Source organism: Stegodyphus dumicola, chromosome 8, assembly GCF_044657685.1.
Source record: "Stegodyphus dumicola isolate Sdum_Otavi_A_Nest chromosome 8, ASM4465768v1".
Classification (NCBI taxonomy): Eukaryota; Metazoa; Arthropoda; class Arachnida; order Araneae; family Eresidae; genus Stegodyphus; species Stegodyphus dumicola.
Genome location: NC_140775.1, coordinates 193,439,697 through 193,461,196, shown reverse-complemented (window position 1 = coordinate 193,461,196; position 21,500 = coordinate 193,439,697). Strand labels below are relative to the sequence as shown.

Here is a 21,500-nt window from a genome sequence, read left to right as displayed (position 1 = left end):
AGTGAGTGAGTGAGTGACGGAGAACGTGCGTGAACACCATCCCTCTACAATATTGGTTAATTGGTATAGCGCCACGTTCCCCCTGTGGTGTTGCTGGCCGTGATCGTATAAAGTGTCGATACTAAGAATATCAAGTACAAATTAATTTTGCGTAAATACTTAAACTAAAATTTGGTGTTTAGTACATTGCATAATCATTACTAAATAGATTAACAAGACTTACCCACTGATGCATGCATGAGCCGATTATTTTCTTTTTCCAATCACATATTTATTTCAATACACATACTTTCTGATTAAATAAGACACATTTATCACACACATATACATACTAAAATATCATAACTTAGATACTAGCAATGCGATAACTCAAAAGGAATGTCCGTGGAGTGCCGACGCGTGACTATTCGCGCAATCCTGTTCCATCGAATAATTTTGCGGTTGAAACGTGATGAATTCTATCTTCATATTATCGCGCTGTCTGGTTACACACTTATAAGCTCTTCTTTTTTCCTTTTACATTCATATGATTTTTACACACGTCGCACGTGGTGACACATTGCTGGTCAATCACATCTTGAAGTCGAACAGTTACTTATTTCTGCTTGCGCGTTTATTTTATTCATAAATTCCACACACTTGCTCGTATATTATATTATTCACAAATCAAATATCTGCTTTAAGTACTGGATTTCTTCATTCTGCTTCTTTCTCGGCAAAATTAGACAGGAACAAATGGCGACTGCTGAGTATGTGTGGCCCGAAGGCCCACACACTCGCTAAGCTCGACGTCAGGCAGCAAGCGGGGAAACAGGAAAAAAAGAAAGAGACAAACCAGTCCTTCCAGTATTTATACCTTTCGGCGCACGTGCTCGCGCGTGATAACGATACAAGAATCGATGTAGCCACAATGTTCTCACATTCTCTCCGGCCGAAGAAAAAAAAAAATTTGTCCCATCACTGGACAAATGAAATCCCTCTCTGCTGGACACACTTGAACTTTCGTCTGCATTTCACACCAATCTTTACATCATTTGCAAAGGCACTGCACTTTATCATTTCGTTGGCACTCCATACATTTCCTCATTCTATGAACACAGTTGAGCTTTCGTAAGCACTATCACACATATTTCACGTTAATATTTCACATTGCTTGAAAAAAAAAACACGGCATTTTAAAACATTTTGTGATATATATTTTTTACATTAGTATTATTCTTTTACGTACTCATGCATGTCTACTCTTTCCTAAAATATCACCACAGATGCGATTCCAGGCACTGAAAATTTGGCACTTAAGACACATAATTTACAATTCACATATGATTAAATATCCAATCAATCACTTAAACTAAGAACATTTACATTATCAATTTTGATGGAACTCCTCTTAACCATTGTTTACCTTATTTCATTCTTTACATTTTAGAATCACATTCACTATTTCATTACATAGCTACTTTTATCATTTGATCATATTCATTTTACATATACATTTCATATACCAATATGTCATGACATTGTTACAAGCTACATTTGTATTAGATCCACTACTAAATTACATACCTTCAATTTGATTCAGCAGTAAGACAAGGAGATTTGAACCACACTTTTTTTTTTGAATCTGCAACCTAGTAATCAATGAGACCCTGCATAGTATAATTCAATTCTTCTGGTATGTGGACCAGCCAACTCTACCAAAATCGTGCAATTAGCGCTTTATTACACTAAATTGATCCATACCACACACGATCATCATTCATTATCTAGCTTGTACACATACTACATTCTTATCATAATCACAACTTCTTTACACTTTTTTTTTTTTTTTTTTGATTTGCTGATCGACAATTTACAATTGTGTTACACTCCTAATCCTCATTTTGTGTTGAATCTACTCTTGAAGGCTTTTGTAAAAACAATTTACTTACGTGAACTTTAGTGGTTTTATTCTCTAATTGTATTATATAATTATCATTTCGTAGCTTTTTAATGATCTCATATGGCCCCTTGTATTTTGGATGTAGCACCCTTCGATCAGTAAATTCCTGCATAAAAACTTTATCCCCTGATTTCAATTCTGGAATTTTTCTCCCTTTCAAATATTTTTTTGCACAATTAAAGTATTCATCCTCATTTAATTTTACTTGTTGCTTATCTCTACTCAATTGTTCCTTTATCCTTTTGGAATATTTCTGGAAATCTTCTGCTAATTTAAGAGGATCATTGCTATCTATGGGAGTATTTAATGTTCTACCAAAAAATAGTTCTGCTGGTGAAAATTGAGTTACAGAATGTTTAGCATTATTATAATACAGTTTAAACATCAGTACTTTTTGTGGCCATTCAAATATTTTGTTTGATATTGCTGCAATTGATTCTTTCATTACCCTGTGAACTCTTTCAATCAACCCATTGGACTGTGGATGATAAATTGAACTTTTTCTGTGTTCTATTTTAAGCGATTTTAAAAATTGAGTAAATTCTGTGGAACAAAAATAGGAACCAATGTCTGATAACAAAATTTTTGGAATGCCAAATCTGGCAAAATAATCATTTAAAGATTTTATGATGGATTGAGAAGTGCAGTTGTTTAACGCAACTGTTTCCAAATATCTGGAATAATGATCAATGATAGTGAGTACATAAAACTTATTATCTATGGATCTTGGCAGTTTACCAACTATGTCTATAGCTATCATCTCTCCAGGAGCAAGATCTTTCTTAGGAATTAGACGTGGCAGAGTGTTGTGAGGTCTAGACTTATTTTGTAAGCAATCTGAACAATTTTCTACAAAACTTTTCGTATCGCTGTACATACCTTTCCAATAATACTTTGCCTTTACAAACTCATATGTCTTTTGAATACCAAAGTGAGGCGCATGAACTGTCTGTAATACATCTTTAATTAATGCCTTAGGAATTAAAATTTTATTCTGGATACTTCTGTCTTTCTTTCTCATATTTACAGGTTTTAATTTTATCATTACTACATCTGTATGACTATCAATAAAATATTGTTCTACACTTTCTTTGTGGTTATCCTGTAATTTTTTTATAATTGATTTTATGTCTGGATCACTTTGCTGTTTACTAATTATGTTTTGAATAGACAAATTATCATTGGTCTTAAATATATTTACATTGTTTACCACTACATCCTCTGAAACTCTTGACAAGTAGTCTGCTGGGTTTTTTAAACCAGGAATATGCTCCATCGTGTATTGAAATTCCTGTAAATATAACAACCAACGTGCTACAATATCTGGCTGTTTGTCAAGACTAATATGGAAAGTCAGAGGTTTAGCATCCGTTAATATTATAAATTTTTTCCCATACAGATGTTCGTGAAATTGCTTTACTGATCTGAAGATTGCATAAAGTTCTCTCCTAATTGAAGGATATCTAGCCTCAGCAGGTGTTAAAATTTTTGAGTAAAATTGTACTGGGAAAAACTTTTCATCAGTTTTTTGCATTAATATGCCACAAATGGCTAATCTAGAAGCATCGGTTACTAAATATAAAGGTTTATCATTTTCTATGTTTTTTATTGTGGGTTTTTCTAAAATTAATTCTTGTATTTTATCTAATGCATTTTGGCATCTCTCGTTCCACACGAATGGTATATTCTTTCTTGTTAAATTTACTATTGGCTTGACAATTTCTGCATAATTAAAAATTAAGTGTCGAAAATAATTTACCATGCCTATGAATGTTTGAACCTCTTTCACATTTCTTGGCCTAGGAAATTTGGCTACTTTCTGAATATTCTCCTCTGAAGGAGCAAAACCATTCTTATTAACCGAAAAACCTAAATACGTAATCTCTTGTTTACATAACTGCAATTTGGCTGGGTCTAATGTTAAATTAAATTTTTTTAACTTGTCAAACACCTTTTGTAAAATAATTACTAGTTCATTTATACTGTTAGCTGCAACAATTATGTCATCTAGAGAATATTGTAAATTTGGACCCTGCAATTCACCTAAACATTTTGATATTAGAGTATGGAAATAAGCAGATGAATTTTTTGCACCAAAAGGTAACCGAGTTGGTTGAAAATTGCCAAGTTCCGTGCAAAAGGCTAATTTTTCTTTATCTTTCTGATCTAACTTTATTTGAAAAAATGCTGACTTAAGATCTAGCACACAATAATAACTTTTACCTGCTATATTATGCAAAATATCTGAAATCTTAGGTAGACATATTTGATATGATTCAGTTATGCAATTTAACAATCTATAATCTACTGCCATTCTAAATTTTAATTTGCTAGGATCAGTATTAGGTGGTGCTTTCTTTTTGACAAAAATTACTGGAAAACTGTAACTCGATGTCGATGGCTCTATAATACCTGCTTCTAACAATTTGGCTATCTCCTCTTGGGCATATTTTTTAGCAATGCGAGGAATAGTGTATGGTCTAGTTTGAATTGGAAAGTTATGTAATAAATTAAATTGTGGCACGACAGCATCAGTCTTACCCAGAGTGGTGTAAGATTTTGAAAACACAGCTGAATTTTTCATGAGCATTTCAATCATCTTATTTTTTTGTTCTGCTTCTAAATGACTTAAATCAAAATCATCTGGGCTTAATTCCTCCTTTCTTAATTGTTTAATTTCTTTTAAAGTTATATGGTTAATCTGCAAATTTTGTTGCTCTCTAGGTTTTTCAAATTGTTTTTCTTCGACTTTATATACCTTACCAATCTTTTCACCCTTTCTTAGAATAATTGCGGCATTGGAATTGTTTTCAATTATGGTGAATATATATTGCCTGTCACTTATCTCATGAATTGAATCAGTCACACCTATCTTGCCCACTTTTCGCCTGTCTGGTGAGAACATTATTTGCTTTTCTTTCTGCATATTAATTGGAATGCTTAACTTTACTATCTCTGCTGTATTTGGCGCAATTCTGGTATTCAATACTACTCTTACAATACCTGACTCCTCTGGTCTATGATTCTTGTCTACCTTTTTTGCATTAATATTAGTACAGTTTTTTCTTTTGTCCAAAAGATCAAAATATGTGTTATCAATGATTAACTGACTTTTATCTGCATCTATAAGTATCTTATTTTTTTGAATAAAATCATACCCTAAAATCATTTGATAATTTGTGTTCCAATTATGTTGTGTAACAAAAAATTGGTTGGCAAGCCATTTATTTCCTAAACGAAATTTTAAGTTTACAGCAGATACATATGGGATAGTAGCATTATTTAGCGTATGTATTCTTACAGATCTGCTTAAGTAATGAATCTTTGTGTAATTTTTTATTACTTGCAAGGTGTCTGGCTGAATTAAGCTTAAATTTGCACCTGTATCAAGTAATGCTTCTACCACAAAGTCGCCAAATTTGATTTCTATTACTGGTAATTCTGTGATACTATTAGTCTGGCAAGAAGCTACCAATTTTTGTTCATTACTTTCTTTAATTTTGTGTCGGAATCTTTCATGTGTATTTGGCCTATTTGAGTTCCTTCTTTTTTTTTATTTTGTCTTGTTTCCCCCAAATTTTTTTATGGGCACTTGAGTAATACTTTGTGTATCTGGGAGATCTGCAAGTACCCTTCATTAGTTTAAATTATTTGTACGAGTATTGTATCTTCTGTATTGTGGCCTATTTCTATTACTGTTCTGTAGTCTATTACCTTGCATGAAAGCATACCGACTATTATATCTATTCCTTCTATTGATAAAGTTACCCCTATAAAAATTTCTTCTCTGGTTGTTTCTAGCCTGTCTATAATATTGAAAATTATTGTTTGAAGGAAAATAAGGACACTCTGTAGTCCAATGATTCTGTTGGCAAATATGACAAGATTCTCTATTATTACTACTTTGTGTAGGATTATTTTCTAGGCTAGTTACATTGTTTACACTACCATTAGGTAAAATTTCATTGAATTTTTTTGACAAATCCTCAATGGCTCTATTATTTTGCATTTGTTGCATAATTAATGTATTTAATTCAGGTGAAAAATCATGTGTCTGTGAGCTATTACCAGAATCCTCCAATGCTTTTTTTATGTTCTTTGCCTGTTTAACAGCAGTAGCAAAATCAATAGGTCCTAGTTTTTTAACCTCCAGTCTTAAATCTGGTCTGAGAGCTTCTAAGAATTTTGAAAGCATTGTTTTTTGAGTGAGGTTATGTACCTTATCACTCGAACTAGGATAGCACCCAAAATATTTTGTGGCATAAGTATTCACTTTTTCCGCTAAGTCCTTGACTGACTGATCTGGGGTCTGTCTAATTGAGTTAAAGTTATTTTGAATGACTGAGATTTTGCGAATTTTTTACTTAGTAATGCTTTTAAATCATCAAATGACATATCTTTACACGATTCATTATCAATTACAAATTTTAATGCTTTACCCCTCAATTGAATTTTTAACACCAAACTTTTTCTGTTCTCATTCCAGTTCTCTAAATTTGCCATTTGGCATAACTGATCTAAAAAAAACGTTATATTTTCGTCATGCTCCCCTGAAAAAGTAGGCAGAGCAGTAGCCAGACTCATATTCATTACATTATTTTTCTTAGCCATTCTGAATGAATTTACTATACTTTAGTACCACTCTAAATTACTATTATTATTACTTCTAATGTATAGTACATTCATAAATACACTATTGTAACTTATCGAAATTTTTCACATGGATACAAGTTATTACATACTCCTTACCACACAATATGATATACATTCAGGAATAATTTCTTAAATACTGACCAATTTTGAATTGATATTACCATTTTCACATATCTATTTTTTATCATTAAATTATTTCACATTAGCAGGAAACAGTCATATGGAATTCTATATATATATATATATATATATTTTTACATATGCAATTTTCAACTTTTTCTTAATGATTCATATCAGATAAACACAAAATTCAAAATTTTATCCAATCATTACTAATGTTCACCTATTTGATATCAGACATCATCACAAAATTCAAAATATTTAAGCAATTATCAAACTGGAATCACATGTGTAGTTATATTTTTAGGCATAAGCATAAAATGGTTCTCTACCTGAAATGAAACAATTAAAACTTAATTTCCCATTTTTTTTTTTTTTTTTTTTTTTTTTTTTTTTGTCACGGCACCATAATGTGCCTTTATTATTATAATCCTGGTCACGGCACCATAAATGTGGTGTTGCTGGCCGTGATCGTATAAAGTGTCGATACTAAGAATATCAAGTACAAATTAATTTTGCGTAAATACTTAAACTAAAATTTGGTGTTTAGTACATTGCATAATCATTACTAAATAGATTAACAAGACTTACCCACTGATGCATGCATGAGCCGATTATTTTCTTTTTCCAATCACATATTTATTTCAATACACATACTTTCTGATTAAATAAGACACATTTATCACACACATATACATACTAAAATATCATAACTTAGATACTAGCAATGCGATAACTCAAAAGGAATGTCCGTGGAGTGCCGACGCGTGACTATTCGCGCAATCCTGTTCCATCAAATAATTTTGCGGTTGAAACGTGATGAATTCTATCTTCATATTATCGCGCTGTCTGGTTACACACTTATAAGCTCTTCTTTTTTCCTTTTACATTCATATGATTTTTACACACGTCGCACGTGGTGACACATTGCTGGTCAATCACATCTTGAAGTCGAACAGTTACTTATTTCTGCTTGCGCGTTTATTTTATTCATAAATTCCACACACTTGCTCGTATATTATATTATTCACAAATCAAATATCTGCTTTAAGTACTGGATTTCTTCATTCTGCTTCTTTCTCGGCAAAATTAGACAGGAACAAATGGCGACTGCTGAGTATGTGTGGGCCTTCGGGCCACACACTCGCTAAGCTCGACGTCAGGCAGCAAGCGGGGAAGCAGGAAAAAAAGAGAGAGACATAGACCATAGACCATCGCGTTTATGAGAGGTGTACGACCTGTGAGGGCCTTTACCAATCTATTTTTGTTTCCGTATGGACTGAATCATCTGAAGTAAAATACCTGAATAATCAGGACTGAAAGAAATTCTCTATGGCTGTACTAAGCAGCTGTGGATTCTATTTTTGTGTGTGAATTTTCATCTAATAATATTTTTTAGAACATTAAAATAATTTTTTATCTACAGAATAGTAATATTTTCCTGCATCTTGTTTCTTTTCTGTATTTCTCTGTATAGTAAATTTCACGATTTTATATACATTTGTTTTCCTAAAAGTAGTTTTCTTGATTATATGCTAGATTTCAAAATATCTACAAGTCCTTTCAAAATATACAAGTTCGTGAATTTTCACTTAATTTCTGCCCTACAATATTTTTAAAATATTAAGATAATTTCTATTTTCATATCTTTAAATCTGTATATATATAATAATATTTTTCTGCTTCTTATTTTTCTTTTCTGGATTTCTATATGTAGAATTTTTTATGTACAATTATTTTCCTGATATTTATTTTTCCTGATTATATGTAAAAAGAAAATTTTTTCTTAATATTTACAAGTCCTTTGCGTTTTAAGGTTCCGCTGAGGGTCGAATCGTTGATCTTAGGGTGTACTAACTTTGCATGGCACAGTGGTAGGGGTTTATCCCGTTAAGCTACCGGTCGCTTGTTGATTTATCACCAATTGCTGTCATGATGGATTGTTCTTGGCCGTTTAAAGGGCTGAGATACTGTGTAGTCATATTTTCCTATTTTTCTGAGGATGTCATAGTTGCTATTGTCCAATTTTTGAAAAAAGTTATGCGATTGAATGAGAATTTCTGTATTTAGTTGGTTTATTTTTAGATCTCTATGCAAGGTGGAATTCCTTACAAACCATGGTGCGTTTGTTATCATTCTTAAAGCTTTGTTTTGAATTTTTTGTAGGATCTCTCTATTACTCTTTGCTGCGCTTGCCCATGCTGGTGCAGCGTATAATAATATAGGACGGATGCTTTGCAAGTAGAGGATTCTTTTGGTATTTATATTTAGAGGTGAATTTCTTCCAATTAGTGGATATATTGATTGTAGAGCTTTGGATGCTTTGGTTTTTGTTTCTATTATGTGTTTTTTAAAGGTTAGTTTTTCGTCCAGGAGGACTCCTAAGTATTTTGTAGCCGCTTTCCGGGGGATATTGTTGTTTTCAAATTTCAGATCTTGGTAAATATGTCTGGATTGCGTTCTTTTGAAGATGACTACTGTTGATTTAGTGGCATTTATTTTTATTTTCCATCCTTTGTACCAGGGGGCGAGTTGGTTTATTGCATTTTGTAATTTTTGGGTGGCATAGTCTGGATTCATGGAGCTGCAGATAATAGCTGTATCGTCTGCGTAACAGGCGATGAAGGCATCTTTTATTGTTGGGATATCATTTGTGTAAAGATTATATAGTAGTGGAGAGAGATTTGAACCTTGTGGTAGGCCGCTACTGATTTTCTTGATGAGAGAAGTATGTGATTTGATTTTTACTTGGAAGGATCTATTGCTTAGGAAGCTATTTATGAGAGCTATGCTTTTCAGAGGGAAGTTGTAATTAATAAGTTTGATAAGGAGGCCGTAATGCCAAACCTTATCAAAAGCTTTTTCTATGTCGAGGAATAATGCTGCTGTTGTTTCGTTTTTATTGAACGATTCGCCTATTTTTTCAACTATTCTCGTTATTTGTTGGGTTGTGGAGAATTTTTTCCGGAATCCAAATTGATGTTCTTGTAGTAAATTTCTTTCTGTGATAAAATCTTCAAGTCTTTGGACGATGATACGTTCAAAGACTTTTCCTAATGATGATAGTAGTGAGATAGGTCTGTAGTCTGTTGTTGCCTTTCCTGGTTTACCTGGTTTCTTTATGACAGTTATGATGGCGTGCTTCCATTGAGCAGGGAAGTAATTTAATTTTAGGCACGCATTTATTATTTTAGTCAGATATACTATTGCTTTTCTTGGGAGTTCTTTTAATGCTTTGTTGGTGATATTGTCATGGCCTGCGGCTTTTCTTTTGTTTAGATTTTTGATGATAGACTTGATTTTTAGTGGAGTAATCGGTTGGATGGGGGCATCCTGGACAGTTGTTAGGATGTGCTGTACATGGTTTTCGATATTTATGTCGTTTGGGTTTGGGAAGTTGTTTGTCGTGAACTGTTTTTCGTATGAATTTGCAAAAAGCTCTACAATTTCGTTTAGGTTGTGAGTGGTAGTATTGCCATCAGATATTGGACCTATGGTTGTTTCAGTTGTTTTTAGAGATTTGGCTATTTTCCAGACGGAGTTGTCTGTGTGGGAAAGGCTTTCTAGGAAGATATTCCAGGATTTTTCTTTAAATTCTTTCATTAATTTTCGCAGTTGCCTGTTGCTTCTGTTGAATTCCCGTAGGTCTCTTGGATCTTGTGTGTTTTGAGCAATTTTTCTTAATCTATTCTTCTCTTTGATCTTGTTTTGGAGATTTTTTGGGAGAGTTGCGTTACTGTTTTGGATGGGGTGTTTACTATTGTCGAGGGTAAGTTGAATTTTTTGAGAGAAGTAATTTATTGCGTTTTCTATTTCTTCTTCGTTTTGGGGAGAGAAGGTTGGGTTGATGCTATTGTCTATTTCATGTTTAAATTTCGACCAGTTTATTTTACATTTTAGAGGTGGTAGTCCTTGTTGGAGTCCATGTAGGGTGAATTTGATGGGGAGATGATCCGAATATAACGCAGTGTCGACTTGCAGATATGGTTGTTGATTAATTTTAGAGGTGATGATTAAGTCTAGTACATCGTTGGAGTTTGGGTGGATTTTGGAGTAGAAGGTTGGTTCTATTGGAGCAGTGATGATGATATTATTGTTGTTGCTGTAGTTGTAGAGTAAGGTTCCGTCCAGGTTATTGTTTTTGGAGTTCCAGGTGGTGTGTTTTGAGTTTAGGTCCCCCGCAATAATTGTGGGGAAACCTAAACTGATAATTTTATCGATGTCTTGAGTGCATAGGGTTTTTCCTGGTGGTTTGTATACTGCAACTAGTAAGTAGTTTATATTTCTGCTGGGAAGTATACAGGCGCATGCTTCAATACTATTGAGGGTTGGTAACTGAAATTTGGTGCTATTTCTTCTTCGTTTTGGGATAATAGCTGTGCCGCTATTATCCCAAAACTTATTAAACAAAATTATGCTTTTGATGATAATAGCTGTGCCGCCTCCACGGTTGTGAAGTCTGTCCATTCTATGTATGTCAAAGTTTGGAATTTTGAAGGAGTCTTCGGGTTTGAGATGCGTTTCGTTTAGGAGAATGATGTCCAGGTTATGTGTATTAATGTAATCTTTTAATTGTAGCGTTTGTCTTTTAATGCCATTGCTATTGAAGGATAAAAATTTAGCATAGTTGATATGTGGTCTATTTCTTTGGTTGATTTGTTGTCTGTGATTATACATAATTTTTTGTGTGAAAAATCTTTACTGCTTCTAAGGCGATCTTTAATTTGTTGACTTGAGTATTTTTAAATTTAAGGTAGAGGTCATGTATTTGCTCGATGAATTCGACGAAATCATCAAAATCCTCGTCTTTATCTTGATTATATTCTTTTGATTGCGGTTTTTTATATTGTGTGGGTTCTTTTGTGGCGGTTTCCTCTTTTTGATGGGTCGGTTCTTTGGGTTGCGGCTGTTTGTTGCCATTATTTTTGGTTGATGCTGTGACTGCAGCGTAGGATAGAATGGTATTGCTTGATTGGCTGGGAGTATTGCGACTTGCAGTGCTCCGGGAGTTTGTAATAATTTTTTCGTTTTCTGTGGGTTTTTTGATATTTTCGGTTGCGTTGCCTGGTCTTTCGGGGCATTCAGTGCTACATGCTGGGTGAGGCCCTTTGCATAATATACATTGTGCTGGTATTTCCTTTTTAAGACGAGCTGGGCAGTCAAAGGATTTGTGGCTTTCCAGGCATCTGACACAACGAGGTTTGTTGTGGCAGGCTTTTTGTGTATGCCCGTACCGCTGACAATTAAAACATTGTGTTGGGCCGGGTTTCGATTTGTAGCTAATTGCTCTTGTTTTCATGTCAAGAATATGCGTGATTCTATAGATTTGTTTTCCTTCTTCCGTTCGTGGCGTTTCCACGTAGAAGACAGGAAGAAGAGATGGTATGCCATCGCGCATGCGTGTAAGTTGTCTACATTTGAGTACAGGGATTCCCTGTGAAATAAGGTCTTCCTTGATTTCGTCAGGTGTAAAATATGTTTCTAATCCTTTTAGGATAACTCTAGTTGTTTTATCGGAATTTAGTAAGTATGTGTGATAAGGGATTTTTTCCTTGTCGAATTTATTTTGGAGTTTTTTGTAATCTTCTGCGGTGAAGACTTTTATTTTGAGATTGTCTCCCTCTTTTTTACTCTCGATCTTGATGATATTTAGGGTTTCTTTTATTTCTTTTCTTAGATCTTTCCAATTTATATCCTCTTGAGTTATAATAAATGGGGGAATTTTCCCTGCATATTTATGGGGTTTTTTAAAAGTATTGTCTTCCTCTTCAGTGATATCGTCTTCCGTTTGTTGGTTTGCATCAGTGGCTCCATCTGTTGACTCGTCAAGTAGGTTATTGAATTTATTTGCGGTTACTATTTCTATTTCTGAATTGGTTTCGCTTTGGTTCGAATTTGTTCTTTTGTGTCTTTTGGACTTTGGGGCCTCTTTCCAATGATCTTGTTTGGTAGGGGTACTATATGGGTAGTTGTCTTTGTTGATGAGAGCTTGTAGATCGTTTTGATTGAACTGGTGGTTTAGTAAGATATTTATTTCGTCTATTTCCTCGAGGAGTAGTTGGTAAATTTTTTCTTCTTTTTCCGTTATTTGGGAATTAGCTTTTTTGTTTTCAAGTATTTTAATATTATCTCTTAATTCTTGGTGCCTTTCAAGTATGTTTTTGATAGAGCCTTTCGGCAATGTATTAATGCTGTTAGGTGATACATTTATTGGTATATCTTTGTCCGCTATCGGTGTGTTTAAAGCTGCATCCTGTAGTGCAATTTCGTCGTCTATAGCTAGCATTTTTTGTCTGTGCTCTGTGTTGATACCTTCCGTTTTGCCTACAATTTCATATTTTTTCCGTTCCGATTTTAATTCGTTTATCCGTTCTATTCTCCAAAGCGGGGAGTTTGGTATATTTTCTCCTTGCGCTTTTGCGCCTTGTCTCGTGAGCATGATGCTAAGAATCAGTCTGGGTACGCTTATCCTAGTTTGGAATTACGTGATGCCGAAGAGAGTCACCATAATGCTAAAGACAATACTTACGCTGGGTAATGACGTTCTAGAAGTTCTAGATGGCCTGTTGAGATAAGCAAAATATGGCAATTCGTGAGAGCGCTAAAAAAAAGACAACCTTGTCCCTAGGGGCTCAGCGGCTGAATGTGATGTGATCTGAGAGAGAGACAAACCAGTCCTTCCAGTATTTATACCTTTCGACGCACGTGCTCGCGCGTGATAACGATACAAGAATCGATGTAGCCACAATATTCTCACACCCCCTTCTCTAAAGTAATTACTGAGGGTTTGGAATTAAATACCTACTCAATTATAATATTGCGGTTTATACAGGTTGTGCACCTATTCCTTTGGGTACTTACTTTATGTGCGGTGCGTCTTTGATGCACATAATACAACTTGTTATTTAAGGTACACATTATAGAATATTTGGTGCACATTATAAAACATTATGGTAAACATTATAGAACATTAGTACAAATTTACGTTTAGGTACACATTATTATGTAAGTGTTCCATAACTTGAGTACATTGTTTAAGGTATATATTATAGAACATTAGTACAAATTTACGTTTAGGTATACATTATTATTTAAGTGTTCCATAACTTGAGAACATTGTTTAAGGTATACATTATAGAACATTAGTACAAATTTACGTTTAGGTATACATTATTATTTAAGTGTTCCATAACTTGAGAACATTGTTTAAGGTATACATTATAGAACATTAGTACAAATTTACGTTTAGGTATACATTATTATTTAAGTGTTCCATAACTTGAGAACATTGTTTAAGGTATACATTATAGAACATTACTACAAATTTACGTTTAGGTATACATTATTATTTAAGTGTTCCATAACTTGAGAACATTGTTTAAGGTATACATTATAGAACATTACTACAAATTTACGTTTAGGTATACATTATTATTTAAGTGTTCCATAACTTGAGAACATTGTTTAAGGTATACATTATAGAACATTAGTACAAATTTACGTTTAGGTATGCATTATTATTTAAGTGTTCCATAACTTGAGAACATTGTTTAAGGTATACATTATAGAACATTAGTACAAATTTACGTTTAGGTATACATTATTATTTAAGTGTTCCATAACTTGAGAACATTGTTTAAGGTATACATTATAGAACATTAGTACAAATTTACGTTTAGGTACACATTATTATTTAAGTGTTCCATAACTTGGCACACATTACCAAACACATTGCTGAATGCTTAGTACTCATTACTTGAGATTGGAACATTGGTACACATTTACATTTATAGAACATTGGTACACGTTTACATTTATAGAACACTGGTACACATTTACATTTTAAGATACTCATAATTTAAGATAGATATTATTATTTAAGTGTTCCATAACTTGGCACATATTACTGAACACACTGCTGAATGCTTAGTACACATTACTAAGGATTTGAAAATAAACACTTGCTTAATTATAATTACTATACATTACTGAACACACTGCTGAATGCTTAGTACACATTACTAAGGATTTGAAAATAAACACTTGCTTAATTATAATTACTATACATTACTCAACACATTGCTGAATGCTTAGTACACATTACTTGGGATTAAAATTGAACACTTGCTTAATTATAATTATGGTGTTTACAGAGATATGTGCCCCTATTCGCTTGGATACTTATTTTATGCGTACACCTATATGTGGAATTAAATTTATATACTTGCGAGATTTTTAGTAATATAGTTTACACTTGTTGTATACCTGTTCGGTGAGTGCCTATTTAAGTGCTGTTCATTCCTTGGTACATCTACTGAACACATTACAGAACACTGATACACATTACTGAAGATTTGACGGTATATACATTATAAGGTATTTCTCCCGCCTTCCTAGCGTGCCTTCGTGGTGTAGTGGTCAGCACACCGAGCCGGTATTTCAGGTGACAGGTGACAGCAGGGCCGGACACCCGGACGGCTTACAATGACTACTCGGGTGCTGTCCGGACCCTGCAACTATCTGTAGCTGAAACTTTAAATAGACATAAATATAGTAATTTACAAATAGACCTGATCGTGTAATCGCACGATGCGTCAATGTACATAATGCAACACACCATGATACTGTAAACTCAAAGATAGACACAACACACCAATACACATAATTGTGACACACTAATACGCTATACAGCAGTATTCTATACACTAATATACTATACACCAGTATACTATACAATAATTCACTAATATACTATACACTAAAAGATAGACACAATACACCAGTGCTCTAAAGATAGACACAATACACCAGTGCACCAGTACCAAGGAGCCGGTATTTCAGAGGTCCGTGGTTCGATTCCCGGCGAAGGCGTTGCTAAATTTTCATCTTTCTTTCTTCCAAAATATACCTTATGTCTCTACAGTGGCGCTCGAACTAAAAACGGGTTGTGGATGATGACTCTGCACACCCAGATTTGGCGATTGGGTACCCTAAAAACCCCAGTCGCCCTTTAAAAGGGGGAGTATATAAGCTATTTCTCCCGTGGTGCAGTGGTCAACACACTGAGCCGGTATTTCAGAGATCCGGGGTTCGATTCCCGGTGAAGGCGTTGCTAAATTTTCATCTTTCCTGCTTCCAAAATATACCTAATGTCTCTACAACATACTAAATTATGGTAACCCCATATGCACATTGTTGTGCACTTGTTTTTAGGGTGCTTATTTAAGCTTTGTTCATTCCTTGATGAACATATGCTTGCTAAATTATATAAATCATGGAGCAATCAACTGGCTTGTTAGCCTAATAAAGCCTCTGGAGTCTTTCGTTTAGTTCTACTATCATTCATTTCGATATTTTTGTCAATGGTCGTGCGCTTTATTTTAGTAACCATTAGCCCCTACAAGGACCGGAAGTAGTGGCCATTTCATTATGGAAGTACCTAATAGGTGGCCATTATTGCCTCCTATGAAGGGACGGACAGTTACGAACATGCCTTTTCTGGGATTCGAACCCGGGTAAGTCCGACTGCCGTAGTATACCGGCTGGGCGGCGTAATTTCGATAGTACTGTTCATGATTAAACAAAATGTATTAAGCTACTCTAAACTCATCAATTATTTACTAATTAATAAGCATAAAATTACCTTAGTACTGGTCCTAATTGTAAAGTTAAAAAAACGCCTCTTACAATCCATCGTTTAGCGGAAACCGGAGCTGCACCCTTTTTAAGAGAGTCAGATATATACCACCGAAGACTAAAAGCAGTAGTGGTGAGAGACGGCACGACGATGAAACACACAGTCAAACCAAAGTACCACATATTTCCGCCATAATAATGAAGCACAGCTAGGAGAATATCGAAAGACAGATCAAAAAGAAAACAGCATATTGCGTAGACAAAAATTAATATATCCAGTGTATCAAACTGCGAAATCCTTGGTCGTTCGTTTGTTTCTTGATTTTGTGTTACAAGAGGCTCATTGTTACCTCCTGCCTTCAAGCTGGTCTCACACTTGTTCGAAAAACTGTCTTCTTCTGCTTCCATCGTAAAATCATCAGCAACATCTGAGCACAGATACTGTCATGATTATATTTTAAATTAGTCCATCCATTTGATAACGACGTAGTTGAAGAAATCGGTAACATTTGTCTGCATTTTGAGTAACCTAACCAAAGCACACTGAATAGTTGAAGGTAGACACAGTAACTAAAATGATGTTTTGTCACAAAATGGCACGACTCGAAGTGCGATAAGAAAGCTATGATAACCTGAAACGAAATGTGTCTACCTTCCAATCGTGTTCACGTCATCTGAGGTAAAATCGCAAAGATAAAACTAGAACTTACGATAAGAGCATAGCTAAGATTAAGGATGGGGGGCTAGCAAGTTGAAACATGTGATTTTAGTTGAATCATTGAAACGAAATAGTTGCCTTCATTCTCAAAGTTTGAATGATGCAAGAATATTTAAGAGGATAATAACTACGAGTATTTGTTGGTGTTAAACAACTTTTAGTGAAACATATACTTGAAAGATAATACACAATTTTGAAGAAATAGATAATTTTAAAAAGCAGTGTGCGGCAATCTGAGTATACAAATTTAATGTTTATTTATATTTGAAATCCTCAAGTATTGCAATTACACTGCTGGCTATTAAAATTGCAACATCAGAAAGGAATGATCTGACGAACGTCAAAATCACATAAAAGGAAAAAGAGGGGTACTTTTCCGTTTCGCCGACGCAAATCTCGCCAAGCAGACTGTTGGACACTATACATATAAAAAATGTTAACAAATGTTAGTTCTAGGCTCACTCGCGGTCGAGCAGTAAAAGCCGCTGAACACTGGTAGTTCGGTCCGGGGTTCGAGTCCCGGGGAACGGGCTGGCTGCATAGGCGCTTTCGTCGTTTCTCCCATGTGTAACGTGGATACGAGCCAGTTTCCCTTAAAAAGACCTCCACGGGGCATTCCTCCCTTTCCGTGTAGTGCCTAAGGGCGGAGCACGTAATAAGCAAAAAAAATGTTAGTTGTAAGAATTTTTTATTTTGAAGGCATAAACGTTTTTATATGGTTTAAAATTTTGTAAAAAGCCAATAAATAAAGACAATAAATTTGTATAAAGACATTAATTTAAGAATTTACTATGCTTTCATGGTTCAACATCCTGATTCGCCGGTTCTTATCACGTGACCTCAAATGATCTCATCTCACGAAAACTTCGCTACAAAAATCTAATTCTCTCAGTAATTATCTACATTAATTTCAAATTAAATCTTAATTTGGAATAATAGTTTAAATGCAAGAATTATCTTAATTCGTACTAATAGCTTACTCAAAAATTATATAAAACCGCAGAGATTTACTTCGCTAGTGCATTCTCATTAGAATGGATGAATTTAACTCTTGATTTTGCCTTTCTATATTTTCGCCTTCTGGTTAACGGTGTGATTGCATCCTACTTGATTTAACTACCGCGAATGGTCTTAGGGCATAAAATTTAAGTACCTGGTAAAAATTATATGTAATTGTATGCCAGTATTGAAAGAAACAATCAATCTGATCAGAAATGGCTGCGACTTGTTTCGGAAATGAGGCGTAAAAGGTTACCAGCGAGTATAACCGTTTGGCATCAGTTGTACCATTATTAGCGACTTTATCTTTTGCGCAGGCAAAACGGAAAAGTACCAGAAGAGGATATGCAAATGATTAAAATTTCAACGCATTTAGACGACGCAGGAGGGAGAAATGACATTTGAAGCACTGCATAAAAGAGAAGTTGTGTAGTGGGATTTCTCATACGGAAAGCGCTTTGTGAGGTCGAAGATGAGTCAGAATATCGTGTTATACCTCGAATAAGAAGAGGAAATGTTTACTAGAGAGTTTCGAAATTCGATAGAGGCAAGATTGTTGCATATCAAAAGTGTAGATTATCGTTCCGTGATATCGCCGGCCGCATTGGTCGACATTCAATCCCTGTCATGCTGAGGGTCATACTGAACGGCATGCAGGAGTTCAACGCCCTCCCATGACTAACGCGAGAGAGGACAGACTTATTGTAAGGTCAGCCCTGCAAAACGGTACGACCACATCACGAATCATTAGTCAGGAAATGGGCATGTTTGCAGCGCACCCAGTATCAGCTCGTAAGGTGCGTCCACGTTTATTTATTTATTTAGTTACCATCAGATCAGCAGCTGCACAGCCTTTAAGACATTTAGCTTTTATGCTCAACTGACGGAATCATCTACCAACTGTGTTGTTATATATAAAATTCAATAAAGTTTTAGAATTTTGATAATTACATAATAAAAATTAAATATAAAGAAATAAATATATAAATACATAAATAGATACAATAAATAAAATAAAAATTTTAAAATTAGATAAATGCCTAAATACAATGTTGTTATATATGAAGACAATATAATATTAGAATTTTGAGAATTTTATAATAAAAATTTAAAAAAATATTAAATATATAAATACATAATACCTAAATAAATATGTAAGTAAATGAAACATAAATACGTAAGTAAATACTTAAGATCATTACAAATTTTGAAAATGAACTACATAACGTATGAGAATAGGAGGGGCTGAGAATATAAGTTTTGTAAAGAGTTTAGAATAAGAATATAGTTTTTGATTATGGAATTCTTGAATGAAGAAGTAAGAGTGAAGAGTAGTCATTCAATAAAAGAGGATGAGAAATAGTTTTTGAATGAATTAGGATGACTTGAATGAAAAGTTCTTGGAGATTCTTGATAGAGAGTAATGCTTGAGTAAAAGTCTTGACTAATAGTCTTGAGTTTGAGACTTAATTAATATCAAAACCGTAAAAAACAACCTTATATTTAGCGTAGGTATAATGAAACACTCAATCGATTTCGAGGGCAGCTAAAGGTCCCTCCTCATCAGGAGAAAGAAATACATAGAAAGAAGAAAATAGGAATCACAGAAACACGTGGTGCTTATCAGCACTGCACGTGGTTATAACTAGATTTTTAATCAGAGTTGCACTGGCCGCCTACTTTTACTGAGCCAGGCTGTCTGATCAAGCATAAAGAAATATTAGCGAAGTGCTTGATCGATATTAGCGAAGTGCTTGAGTGAAGTGTTTATGCTTGATCAGACAGCCTGGCTCAGTAAAAGTAGGCGGCCAGTGCAACTCTGATTAAAAATCTAGTTATAACCACGTGCAGTGCTGATAAGCACCACGTGTTTCTGTGATTCCTATTTTCTTCTTTCTATGTATTTCTTTCTCCTGATGAGGAGGGACCTTTAGCTGCCCTCGAAATCGATTGAGTGTTTCATTATACTGAGGAGGGACCTTTAGCTGCCCTCGAAATCGATTGAGTGTTTCATTATACCTACGCTAAATATAAGGTTGTTTTTTACGGTTTTGATTGTCACATTAGCGTGTTTCTCTTCTAGTCTACTTAATTAATATATTTAAGATTTATATATTAAAGAGATGGATTTAGAAAATATTCTTAAGTTCTTGATTGAACTTGGGAGATCTTGAAGATGTACTTAAATAGAGATGGTCTTGAGCGAAAGCATAGAAATGTATTTTTGAAAAGTAAGTAATTAAAATCAGGTAGCGAAAAGGATGGGGTATTAAGTTATAAGGTATTTCTCCCGCCTTCCTAGCGTGCCTTCGGGGTGTAGTGGTTCTGCACGCTGGGCCGGTATTCCAGAGGTCCATCATTCGATTCCCGGCGAGGGCGTTGCTAATTTTTCATCGTTTCGGCCTCCAAAAAGATCTTAAGGGGACTCATACACCTTAAACCCCTCATGATCTTCGAATATGTGACTGTTGCAAGAATTGGGATATTTTATTTATTTTAAAAGCAATTACTTCCAAATTTTTACAGCTGACTACATAATATAGCTGCTTTGGAAACGAGTAACCAGAAAGTTTGTGTTGCCACAAATATTTTTGTAATTTAATCCTCTTTGTGACAAAATATTTCGCCATGTTTCCACCTTGCGCGCATGATATTTTAAAAATGGCTAATGATACATACTTGAAATTCGATGGAATTCTTTATATGGGCACTATTTTCTAACTGAACCAACAATCTGATGAATATTTTAATACTGAAAAATTTTTTGGACGAAAACATTAAAAATTTTGTTAATAAAATACATTTTATAAACAACTCAAAATAAAATAAAAATTTAACATGAAATTTTTAGAATTTTAGGTTCACAGTAGTTTCCAAATGTTATAAAAGCTATATATTAAATATGGAATTAAATTATGAAACAGAATGTTTTAAAATGTGCGCGCAAGTGTTAAACATGACGAAAACTGTTGTCACAAAGCGGATTAAATTCTAAAAATATTTGTGGCAACACAAACTTTCTGATGACTATTTCAGAAAGCAGCTATATTATGTAGTCAGCTGTAAAAAATTGGTAGTAATTGCTTTTAAAATAAATAAGTTATCCCAATTCTTGCAACAGCCACCTATTCGAACATCTTATGGGTTTTAAGGTGTATGAGTCCCCTTAATGTCTCTACATTGGCGCCCGAACTAAAAGGATGTTGGATGATGATTCTCCTCCCCCAGGAATTGGCGATTGGGTCCCCTGAAAACTCCAGTAGCCCTTTAAAAGTGGATTATATAAGGTATTTCTCCCGCTTTCCTAGCGTGCCTTCGTGGTGTAGTGTCTCTGCACGCTGGGCCGGTATTCAAGAGGTCCATGGTTCGATTCCCGGCGAAGGCGATTGCTCATTTTTCATCTTGCCTGCTTCCAAAAATACCTAATGTCTC

The 21,500-nt window shown here is 34.4% G+C and overlaps 1 protein-coding gene across 3 annotated transcripts in view; it reads right to left on the bottom strand.

The window, feature by feature from the left end:
* Positions 1-17,000, bottom strand: part of LOC118193311 (XK-related protein 6-like) — a 49,758-nt gene extending 32,758 nt beyond the window's left edge. The window contains exon 1 of one of the 3 annotated variants that reach the window (XR_015042824.1): positions 16,359-16,998. Coding sequence is in view for 2 of the 3 variants with exons in the window: in XM_085822873.1 (XP_085678999.1) it covers positions 16,359-16,759 (401 nt within the window). In the remaining variant the exon portion in view is untranslated. Of the gene's footprint in view, positions 1-16,358 lie in introns of all 3 variants that reach the window. The other 2 variants (XM_085822873.1, XM_085822872.1) reach the window with 2 other exon arrangements.
* Between the last annotated feature and the right edge of the window lie 4,500 nt (positions 17,001-21,500).